The sequence below is a fragment of the Anas acuta genome, chromosome 9 (genome assembly GCF_963932015.1).
Source record: "Anas acuta chromosome 9, bAnaAcu1.1, whole genome shotgun sequence".
Lineage (NCBI taxonomy): Eukaryota > Metazoa > Chordata > Aves > Anseriformes > Anatidae > Anas > Anas acuta.
The window spans coordinates 1,438,326-1,450,531 of NC_088987.1; the positions used below are offsets into that span (position 1 = coordinate 1,438,326).

Consider the following 12,206-nt stretch of genomic DNA (forward strand, 5'->3'; position numbering starts at 1 on the left):
CGAGCTCGGTCCTGCCACGACTCCCAGCAGCTTCCCTGGGGGTTCTCAGGCAGCGCTGCGAAACCACCTCGCTGCGCTGCTCTTTGTACCCAGCACACGAAAGGGCAGCCCAAAACTAGAGGGCTAGGATAAAAATACCGCTTTGCTTTTAATCAGGACGCTGGGTTAACCGGGAGACGGTGCAGGCGCTGGCAGAGCTGTTCACCCTTGCACTCGGTGCCCGGGTCCTGCTTTGTGCAGAGGGTGCTCGTGTTTATTAGCCTTTTTCCCTGGCTGCCCGCCGCCGTGGACTTTGCTCCTCCGGGTTGGGATTTGCAGGCAGCGGGAGGCTTTCCACGTGTGTTTGAGAAGGTACAAAGCCTGCAGGAAAACAATGGAAATAGCTGGCTGATGACTGCTGCGTGTCACGCACTCGTTTCTTGCCCGGCGGTTTGTCCTTGGAGCTGCTCACGCCGCCTGGAACCTGCTCTGCAGCGGCGGCGGTGATGCTGGGGGCTGGTGCTGGGGGCTGGCACGCACCCCGCACCGCCGCCACGCCACGTGGGGAGCGGGCCCGCTGCCCCCGCAGCCATCGCACACCCCGTGGGGCCAGGCTGGGGGAATGGGGGTCTGGGGGGGATTTTGGGGTGGCCTCAGAGCAGAGCGAGGCGGGGGCTGCCTGTCCGGTGCTGCGTTTCTCTGCAGGGCCCCCTGACTTTGAGCAGCCGGGGCTGGGGGCAGTGAAGCCCCTGGCAGGCTCCCCTCATCCCCCATGAGAGCCTCCTCAAGGCATCCCTGTGTCAGTCCCCTTGCAGATCCCATGTCAGTTTCCTCACAGACCCCATGTCAGTTTCCTCACATCCCTTCATCTCAGCTCCTTCAACCCCATATCAGCCCCCTCATCTCCATATCAGCCCCCCCAGCCCTGTACCAGCCCCCCCCCAGCCCCATGCCAGCTCCCCCAGCCCCATATCACCCCCCCAGCCCCATATCACCCCCTCCATCCCCATATCACCCCCCCAGCCCCATATCACCCCCCCATCCCCATATCATCCCCCCATCCCCATATCACCCCCCCAGCCCCACATCACCTCCCCCAACCCCACATCACCCCCCCCCAGCCCCATATCACCCCATATCACCCCCCCATCCCCATATCCCCCCCAGCCCCATATCACCCCCCCATCCCCATATCACCCCCCCATCCCCATATCACCCCCCCCATCCCCATATCCCCCCCATCCCCATATCACCTCCCCCATCCCCATATCACCCCCCCAGCCCCATATCACCCCCCCATCCCCACATCATCCCCCCATCCCCATATCGCCTCCCCCATCCCCATATCACCTCCCCATCCCCATATCACCCCCCCATCCCCATATCATCACTCCCCCATCCCCATATCACCCCCCCAGCCCCATATCACCCCCCCATCCCCCACATCACCCCCCCCAGCCCCACTCCCGTCCCCTCACCCCCCCCGGGGCCGTGCAGGGAGCGGCGGGGCGGTGCTGCCCGCCCCGTTGCGTGCCTGCCCCGTTTCCCAAGCAGCGCGGGCTCGGCACGGCAGGGCCCGGCTCGGCACGCCACGGGCGGCCCTCGCGTGCGATCCGCCGGCCCCGCCGCCCCCCCCCGCCGCGCCGGCGGCACGCAGCGCCCAGCTGCCGGGGAGGCGCCGCCGGGACCGCACCGACACGCGGGGGGATGCTGCACCACGCCGCCTGTGGGCACAGCTTGGGAAGGGGGGCACACCGGGACACGGGGGGGCACGGGGGGGCACACACCGGGACGCATTGGGGCACAGGGGGCACACACCGGGGCACACCAGGACACACTGGGGCACGGGGGGGCACAGGGGGCACACACCGGGGCACTCCAGGACACACTGGGGCACGGGGGGGCACAGGGGGGTACACACCGGGATACACCGGGACACAGGGGGGCAAAGGGAGGCACCGGGGGGTACAAAACGGGACACATTGGGGCACACCGGGGCACAGGGGGGCACAGGGGGCACACACCGGGACACACCGGGGCACCCCAAGGCACCCACCGGGACACACTGGGGCACACCGGGGGCACACTGGGGCACACCGGGGCACACACCGGTACACCCCGGGCCACCCCGGGGCCGTTTCCCCCCCGCTGGGGCTGTGCCTCCCCCCGGGGCTCCGCGCACCCCCGCACCACCCCCGGACCCCCACCGGGGGCTCGGCGAGCCCGGTCCCCACCCCCCGGCTTCCCCAAGGCACCGGGGGAGGGGGGGAGAACGGAGAGAACCGAGACAACCGAGCCCCCCCCCCGCCAACATCCCCGAGCGCGCTCCCGTTGTCACCCGCGCGGGGGCGCGCCCGGTGGCCGTGCCCGCGCCGTTGCCGCGGTGACAGCGCCGGGGCCCGGCGAGGAAATGGCGGCGGCCACGGAGCGGCCCGGGGCAATGCACCCCCTGCCCAGGGGCATCCGAGAGGTACGGGATGGGGAGGGGGGGGCACTGCCGGGGGGGCTCAGCCCCAAATAAATGCCCCTCAGGGCTGCTGGGAGCGGGGGAATCAGGGAAAACCAAAGCACCGGGAATTTAGAAAAGAGCAAAAATAGCAAAAAGCGTGTGAGTCCCGCAAAAGGAAGGGCGATGGGAGTGGGTTTGCGTGCTCAGGGCGCACTGACGGCACTCACACGTTGTCCTGTGTCTGCAGCCTGACATTCACCTCATCCTCACCTCATCCTCACCTCATCCTCACCTCATCCTCACCTCATCCTCACCTCATCCTCACCTCATCCTCACCGCTCTCATCTTGCTTTTTACCCCAGATGCAGGTTTCGGAGCACTGGAGCAGTCCCCACGTTCCTGTCCCACCCTGCCCAGTCTCCCCACCGTGGGCTCCAAGGCATCGACAGGCCAAGATTTTGGGACCGGTTGCTCATGGCTTCACACATCCTTTGCTGCTGCTCATTTCTTCACCCAGCTGGCTTGCCCTGTAGCTGCAGGACAGTTGCAGGATCCTGGGCTTGGTTACAAGCCATTCTCACAATCTCCTCTCCTGGTATTTTCCACCTTTTATGTGGACATGCTCTTATTCCCTTCGCATTCTCTGCTTCTTGGGTTTTATAGCATCTCTTTTGCAGTCTTGCTTTTAGGTTGCTCCTAGCATAAGCAGAACGTGTGCCAGCTCAGCTGTAGGATGTTCTGAACAGAGCACACGCTCCCGACACGCAGCTCGCTGGCTGAAGGAGCACGAGCACCCAGGGGGAATACGCTGAGCATCAGCTGAGCATCGTGATCCCAGCACCCAGCACTCAGCACTCGCGGTTCCACAGCCGCTTCCAGCTGCCTTGCTGGGCTGGGCTGTAGGGCTCGGAGTGGGGCAAAGCAGAGGATGCAGGACGGAGCTGTCACCGTTCTGCTCTGCTCTGGAGGATGGAGCTTCAAAAGCTGCTGGTTGGTATTTAGGGAGTGACATTGCAGCCTCCAGAGCTGTGCTCCTATAAAGATGTCACAGGGAAAAGGCAGGGAGCGTCAGCCTGGAGCAGCCTGTCCTGCACTGTGAAGCCATGGCTAAGTCCTGTGTTTCAGTTTCTGTCTCCCTTTCAATGTACCTGGACGGGAAGGTGCAGGTTTGCCAGGAAGATTTTAGCGAAGCGGGAAGCAGAGCAGCAGCCACCTCCAGAAGAGCCAAGTGACACCCTGAGTCCTCCAAGTAGCAAACAAGGTTACGCCTAATTGTATATTTTATTTGGCAAACAAATGACCCTTGCTTAATACAGATCACATAATTAATTGGGCACAAGACATCCTTACACGTTAGTAGTTCTCTCGCCCTAGGAGCTTAAGAAAGCGAGCAGTGCAGGAACTTGGAAGCTGAGTTACACATCGGGGCAGAATGTGCCGTGGTGTTTGACCATCCACCAAACATCACGTACATTGCTAGCAGCAAATGGTACTCGTTAGATTTGCCACATGGGCTATAGATTGAGCACACAAAGGTAACTTTATAAGCACATTATGGTAACCTTCTGTGTTGTCTTTGGACCTGGGATTATTTTCCTTTACGTAGATTCTTACATAGTTTCAGTCGCTTTAATTAGCTGAAGAGTCTGTCCTGCCAACAGAGACTTTCCTTGTAGATGCTGTACCCAGGGTCATTATGCATACACTGCTTGAAGTGTTAATATCAATTTATAAGCAGCAGGATTTCTGCCTGTGCCTCTGGATGCGCACGGTAGCACTGACACGCGGCGTGGCAGGAGGTCCTGTTGTCTCGTACCTTACGAATGCTTCTTAAGATGGTGTTCACAGGTTGTGAAATCTCTGTGTTCACAGCGATTTTCAGAACTTAGCTAAAGGATTTTTGCCATTTTGATTCATTGCGATGCCAAGCTCCAGCTACGTGAGTGTTCTCAGTGCTTTGGAGATGTTGGAAGGTATCTGCCCGTTGCAGTCTGAGCCCACGCAGTGCAGGCTGAAGAGCTGGGAAGCTGTCAGCGCCATGGGCCTGTGGTTGATTTGGGATAACCAGATAAACACCCCGTAGCCAATAACTCAGGCTCAGGCGAGGATCCCAGTGAAGCAGTAATTTATTTGGGATTGCATGGCGGGCGCCCCTCCTAGCTCCAAAACACAGTTTGTATGCTTCTTGCTGACAGGACCCTCCCCTATTTCCTCATGGAGTGGGTAATGCAGGTTCACAATCTGATGCTTCACAGACAAGGCATGGCCTTCAGCTGCCAGCCTGTTACATTTCACATTTCTTTTGACGTTTTTACTGCTGGAAGTGGTAATGTTGCTTCACTCCTCTGACTTAACACCGTGATTTTCACCTAGTTGTCCTGAGGAGCCTGGTTGTCTGCATTTTACAAGGTCGCCTGCTAAGCTTTCTTATCACTGCAAGCATATCTCGGTACCACATTCCTTCCCTCTAAACAATGCAACTCTGCAAAAACAACATTTCTATTCCCACACCGCCGTTTGTCAGGGTGCTGGAGGCTTTGTGAGAGCAGATCTGAATGTAGACAGCAATGGCCAGTTCTGAGAGTCCTGGTGTCGGTGATCGCCCAGGGCAGCGAGGCGTTTTCATCTCTTGATGTGCTCAGAGGGCTGGGGCTGTGCTCACAAGGTGTGAGCTTTTCGGTGTCCCTTCTACAACCAGTGTCCACGTACCTTGCCAGGAGTTTGAGGGTGTGCACAATCCCTTGCACCTCAAGCGTTCGTGTTGTAGCTAGGAGGGGCTTCCCAATGGTTGCAACTGCAGGTGTCAAATCAGTATCGTCAGATGAACAAAAGGTTAATGACGGGCTAGAGCATCAGTCCTCTCACAGGTGCCACGTTTCGTTGTGATACACCGGGTCAGTTAGAGGAATTCTCTGCTCTGTGTTGCACCGGGAGCTGGCACAGCCCAGCACAGCCCCAAGGAGCTCGGGAGCAGCGGTGAGGTCTGCGTGGCACGCCGGACACATGCTGGATGTTAGCAGGGCTCGTGTGTGCAGTCAGCAGCAGTGCAGCACGCTCGCTGATGATTCATTAGCCTGCTTTAAACACAGGCAGGAAAAAATTAAAGCTACCTGAAAGCCGAGTATTACTTCCTGCTGTGGCAAACGGATTCTTTTGGGGCATGTTTTGAATGGGACACTTGAGAGCAGGGCATTCGGGTTTTACTGCAAGGCTTTTCCTACGTTATTCAGATGTATTCAAAGCAAGTATTGTTATTTTTTATTTTGCAACTGCTTTTTGTATGGAAGCTGAACAAATAATTATGTATGCAGCGTGGCTTAGCATTGCAGCCTGCATTGCTCTCTGGCTGAAAACTCTGCTCACAATAAACTTTTTTTAAGAAGTGAAAATTCTACTGGGACTCTTAAAATATTTCGGTGAAAAAAATAGATAATTTCAATCAACTAACTCTTCGGTTTTGTACATACAGTGGAAAACTCCACTTTCTTCCTAGAATATCATTTGTGTGGCTTGAGTAACCATTTCTCTTCGTTTAACAGGGATTAGGCAGTGTGCTAGACGAGGGAAAACAGCACACGAGAAATGGAAGTAGTGGTAGAGGAGGAGTAAAATGAGAAGAAAATGCATTCAGATAATCAGGTAGAGGCAGAATGAAACAATCAATACACAGAAATAATATAAGAGCACCCAGCTTAGTACAATGACATTTTATTTTCTGGATTATTGTGTTGTTCTGCTAAGAGCGTAGGTTGGACAAATGGTGGTGGTTTTTGTTGTTGTTTTGGCTTGTTTTTTTTTTGTGCAGTCCTTGCTAAAGCAGGCTCGGCGTGATGGAGCAAGTGGAGGGGGAGCACGAGCTGTTACTGCTGTACCATGCCCCCGAGGGGCACGGGGTGGTGCAGGGAGGATGGTGAGTGCCCCAGTTCCTCCCCTGCACTGCACAAGGAACGTACGTGGAGTACATCTGTGTTCACGGCTCTGTTTTTATTTCGGTGGTGCACAGAAACATGTTGAAAACTTTTTAAAACAATCTCATTAATCGTGGACTTAAGGTCTGGCTTTTAGGAGTCGTGGCCATTTATTAGTTTCTTGGTACTGTCTGCTTCCAGCATCGGTGACCCGTATTCTGGGTGTCTTAACAACAAGGCACTGCTAGGTGCATAAGTAACTACTTTTCTTTTAACCAGAACTTAGCTCTTTATTATTGTGAGGTTTGCCAGTGGAATTTGAAATACTAGCGGAGGCGAATGCAGTGCCCATGTCAGCGTTCCCTGTCATTATTTGGTCAAGTAGAAATTATGTAAATTCCTGTCACGTCATATTTCAGAAGCTTGGAGAGAAGCTTGTTATTCAGAAAGCTGAAAACGGGACAGACCACCGGTCTTTTTTTTTCTTTTTCCATATAACGTGTGCTGTGCATATGCTTACAGCATTGAGTCAGACAGACCCAGCCATCCTGGCTCAGACCTCCACTTGTCCTTGGTAGCTAAAGGTAACCGTGGAATAATATTAGTTCTTCCAAAACTGAACACAGCTCAGAGCTGAAGCTACTCCCACAGCTGCTGGAACGTGGTAGTTAGAAATATTGCCTTGCGAAGTGATTTGTTCTGCACATAGCTCTGTCCTTCCTATCAGAACTGCAGCTCAAAACCTCACGGATCAAATTCATTTTTAGCTTATACACTTTGTCCTTATGAGTTGCTTTTATTTTCTTTTCGTCTTGCTAACTCAACTAGCAGGCTTTTTTTTAGGATCTTTGTTTTCTCTGTTCCCTGTATCTCCGTTATCTTTTCGTTCCTTGTTTTCCCTGAGTTTCTCTGTCCAGGATGACCAAAAACACAATATTAAGTTACATTTCTTTTTAAAAATTCCTAATTTTTTTTTTTTTCTATTCACTGCTTATCCTCCCAGTCACTTTTCTAGTTACAGTTCTTCATTTTCTGGTCCTTCCAAATGGCGTTTCTTCCCTTATTTTTTTCCTGTTTGCATTTGAGATGATGACAACAGTCTTCTGATCAACTGTAAACAGGGAAAAACAGAATCTGAAAGTGCAAATGGCCATGCCAGTAATACACACTCTTAGCAGTTCCTCAGTACTCCTCTTCCAGAAAAGGTAGCTTTGTAAGCAGAGAACTAATGAAAATTTGCTTCCTGTATATTTGTATGTAATGATCGATCAACTTTGGTGCCTCAGATGCAAGGAGAGGGGTCTGGTTCACAAATCTTTGAAGGATGGCAACAGAGAAACACACAAAAATTAATATTATTTCTCTTAGAAATTGTGCCACTCTGAAAAACATTTCGTGCGTGAGTAATTTTCAAAGCTATAAAATACCGTCTGGCTCTGACCTTTGAATTGGTGCAGCCTTAAGATGAGTGTTGTTATTTTGGCTGAGTGCAGCCAGCATCTGCAGCCTGGCAGCGCTGCTCTGCACCTGTCTGCGGGCACTGCAGCAGCTCCTGCGGCTTCAGGAGATGCTCTCGGTGCCAGCGAGGAGCTCGTGGGGCTGCTGACACTGACAAAACACAGAGATTGAGAAAGTCTTGCTGTGATTTGACCACTGTGGGCACGAGGCCAGACTCTTGAATTTAGGATGAGAATGCAGGTTCGTGTGCCCCTTCCTCTGCTTTTTTCAAGCCTTTTGGGGCTATTTGCTGTCACCTGGGTCTGTCCTGGGCAATGTGTCCCCTTCCCTCTTCCTATCAACTTAGGAATGGGTGTGGGGGAGAACAGGAGCCTTTTCCTGTTAAGTTGGGGTGTATATTGTTCATTGTGCTGTGACATGATTTATTTTTAGGCTCAGCAGCAAAATTAAAGTTGAAAACTGAAAAGTTTTAGTACTTCCATATTTTTTTTTTTTATTTTTTTTAAATCGTAGCACCCAGTGGAATTTCTATAACTGTTTATCTGAAAGACAACAGTGGTGGTGCTACAAGAGAGCACAGTGTTCTTTTTGGGACAAGAGCCACCTTTCTGTCCTCCTAATAACAGCTCATTTTGTCCTTTTTCATTATAGTAATTTCAGTGCTTTGGAACCTTATGGTATTTATCCTGAGTAACAGTTTCATATTTCCAGGCACAGTTTGCAGCTGCCAGGAAAAATAAACTTGAATATTCAGTTCATTCAGAGCAACTGTAGCTAAGAGTATTTTAAACTGGGGCAAAACTTAGAAATCGGAAAGTAAAGTTTGGCCTGGTAATTCCAGGGCATCCTGAAATATCATTTTTATCAAGCTATATTTAAAATGCTAAAGGTTATTGAATCATGGATAATGAACCTTTTTTATTTATTTATTTATTTTTTGAAAGCTGTTTTCCTTCACCTAAGTATTTATGATTTTTGTAAGTCATTTTATTATAAGCCTTGTAACTGTTGGTAATTGTAAGAAAGGTTAAAGCACGCTCTAAGCTTTTGGTACACAAAGACCACGCTGCCAGCTGCCACCCACTTCCCATCTTTCATGTCTCGAAGCTTGCCAATAACTTTTTATATTTGTTGCTTTGAGGTTGTATTTTCAGCTGTGTGCTGCGTGTCCTCTGATGTAGCCGTAATTCTCATCATTCCCTCTCAAATGCATCAGTGCTGTGATGCTCCAAGAAAGGGGTAAAACCTCACATTTTCAAGGGTCATAGAATAGCCCAGGGCCCAAGGGACCTCCAAATCTCATCTGGTCCAACCCTTCATGGGAAGGGGAGCCTAGGTGAGATTATCTAGCCCCGGTCCCGTTGATGTGTGCGGGTAAGCAGGTGCTCGCGTGTCCTCTGTGGAAGTGTCAGACCTTCAGCATAGGCCTGGTGAACTTGTTTACTCAATATCCATTTCTCGTGCAGGCTCAGTTCCGTATCACTTGTAAACTGAGCATTGCTTTCTGGAAGGGAAGAAGATGAAAATACATAGGAATGATACACTGAGTAACAAGAATGTCCTGAAGTCAGGGCACATCTATCTGTTCATTTTTATGAAGCTTTGCATGCTGAAAAGCTTAGCAATGTGATCAATTACAAAAGTATTGTTCCCAATTTAATCAACTGTCTTTCAGTTAGATATCTATTACTTTGTGTTTTTAATCAGTAATGAATATTTCATACCCAGCAAACTGCTTACATTTTCCACCCCACTCAGGTGCCATACACACTACATCACAATAACGTTCCCATCTTGAATTATTTTTGTAAAGATGACTGAATTATGTCACTCTAGTCTCTTTTCATCTTGCCTGCTTAATTGGATGTGACTTGTCAAAAACACAGTAGGTAACATTTTTCTGGCTCACACAATCAGAAATTTCTTTAAGGATACAGTTTTGTAAAACACAGAATGGCTCATTTTATTTGAAATTAGTACATCAAGCATAACGCGGGGGTACTTCAGTTTGTAATTCCAGTGGAAGTTCGTACATAGCTAATTGCATAATTGATCTGCCTTGGGAAGTTTCTGGTAAGCAAAAGTACTGCGATAGTTTGTCATTTTCCTGATGTTGAATTTTCCTTATTATTGTAATTACATATTTGATCATAAATGTTCCAGCACATTAAATAGTTTAAACTGTTTGGAATAAAAACTAGTCGTTCATTTTTCGTGTTGTGCAACTTGTTTCTCACATACAGTCTTAAAATTGTATCTCTTTCTAGATGTCTCGGGAGGAGACTGTGTGCAAATACTGTGGCGTCAGCTATTTGATCCTTCATGAATTTAAGGCGATGGAAGAAAAACTGAAAGCGATGGAAAAGCAGATTACATTTTATGAAGGAAGTGTAGAACGGGAAAAAAGACTTCAAGAAGAATTGCAGTCTCTTTACCTAGACCTTGAACACTGTCGAGCTGACAGGGAATCAAAAACAGAAAGGTCAGAGCATGTTATCTGGTCTGATGTCATTTTGCGTGTGTATGTATTAGGTAATGCTGTTCCAAAGAAGTTAAAACTACAAATGAGATTTGGCTGTCTTTTATCAAATGTAGCGTATAATGTAATGTGTAAATCCTATCTTGTAGTATTCTGCAGAAGTGAGTTTTTCATTCCTTAACAGTTTAAAAACAGGCAATATATTTAAAGTGAAAGAAAGGCCTGAAGGCATTTCAGAGGTATTTCCCCCCTACACTACACAAAGGGGAAATGATCAAATATTTAATCTTATCATTTTTGTAATAAAAAATACTTCAAAAAAAATTCCGTGATACTGGGGGTTTCACCATTCTGAAGTTTGTACTTACTGTCTCCTATCAACACTCTTTCCCTAAGAAGCTTGCAGTTCGCTGTCAGTATGATGATAGAGAATGCTCAATCAGTCACTTGGGTGCTGCTTGTGGCTTTCTTCCTCAGAAACGGGAGCCAGCAAATGCTGACTGGCGCTATGTGAAGGCCCATGTTAATGGGGGAAGTGTGCATTCCTCAGATCTCTGGTATGGCAAATTATATCCGTGGCTCTGTTCGGACTGACTGCTGTTAGAATGATGAGGTACAAGCAAGGGAATCGGAAACTTCTCGGTAATTCCTTGCTCATCTGAGTCAAACTGTTTGCCAGAAGCTTTTTACAGGAGCAATATTATGATTTTAATATTGGGACAGTCCTTTTGATTCTAAAGACTCCCAGTTGGGGTGTTTTTGCACGACTGACTCACACCCAGTAGCAACTGGTCTAGGCCTGAAAACATGGAGCTTTTGGGGTAGTCAGGTACTGTCCCGAGAGACTGGAAGCTTTAGAGAAGAAACTATGGGTTGTGTGTAGGTGAAGCACTTGCACCCATTTACTTTTTGTTTTGTGAATCATTCAAATACTGTAACAATTTAGCATAACCATTATTACGTTTAGTTAGGGTGTTTTGGTGTTTGTTAATGTAGCTGATGAAGCGTTCATTTCGACACACAAGTTCACCTAAGGTTGAACAAAATGTATATTTTGTGGATCACCCTGCTCGTACTGTACTTCAGGATCTTATTTTCACTGGCACCAAAACCTCCCTCCTCCCCTGTCCCCAGGATGATTTCTTTGGTGTAACAGCACATTTCTGAAGAGCGCGTTCACTCCTTGTTCCTTTAATGGCTCTGGGTAGCAATTATCGTGGCAGCATTCGGTGTGTTAGCAGATACAGTGACAGCATGTTCTTCTTGTTGAGGATCATTTGCCAGAGGAAGACGTACGTTTTCATTTAGCTGACTTTTTGTAGCAAAGCTGGAAGAGTTAATGAAAATTTAATCTCTGCACTTTTTCCCCCTAAGGCTTGGCTTGATTCAAAACCTGCTGAAATCAAATGGAATACTTTCAGGAGGCTTTCATTCAGCCCATAAATCAACTATTGTGCTTTTTAAATCAGCTGTCTAAATATTTCTTATCTCCTCTCTACTATTTTGGGTCTCTCGTTACCCTGTGCCATTGGCATGAACCGACTCACTCAGTGTACTGACTTTCTCCTGGTTCTTGCATGGTTGACAAATCGTTCTTCAAAAACTGCAAGTTTTTATCAGAAGCCAAATAAGCCCCTTTTCATCTTTGGTAGACCAAGAGGTTTAATCCTTCTCGATAGGTGCAAACTATCGCATTTTTATATTCCTTTTTGGTTAAAGTATTGCTATTGCTCGTACCTGTGGTTAACATTGAAAGCAACCTGGGAACTTCAGCTGTTGTGGAACTCAAGTTACCTGCCCTTCTGGAATTTTATCAGAAGAAGGGGAACTGACCATCAGGCAGGTAACTATCCTGATTCAATCTAACACAGCACTGTGTGTTTCACCCCTGTAGTAAGAAAGCCTTGTTACTGTTTGAAGAGATCACTCATGT

The 12,206-nt window shown here is 49.0% G+C and overlaps 1 protein-coding gene across 9 annotated transcripts in view; it reads left to right on the plus strand.

The window, feature by feature from the left end:
- Positions 1-2,047: 2,047 nt before the first annotated feature.
- The window catches only part of LEKR1 (leucine, glutamate and lysine rich 1), a 51,175-nt gene continuing 41,016 nt past the window's right edge, over positions 2,048-12,206 (plus strand). For 2 of the 9 annotated variants that reach the window (XM_068692668.1, XM_068692670.1), the window contains exons 1-2: positions 2,051-2,449; positions 10,062-10,276. In XM_068692668.1, the coding sequence (XP_068548769.1) occupies positions 2,390-2,449; positions 10,062-10,276 (275 nt within the window). In that variant the 5' untranslated portion in view covers positions 2,051-2,389. Of the gene's footprint in view, positions 2,450-2,790; positions 6,068-10,061; positions 10,277-12,206 lie in introns of all 9 variants that reach the window. The other 7 variants (XM_068692673.1, XM_068692672.1, XM_068692671.1 and 4 more) reach the window with 7 other exon arrangements.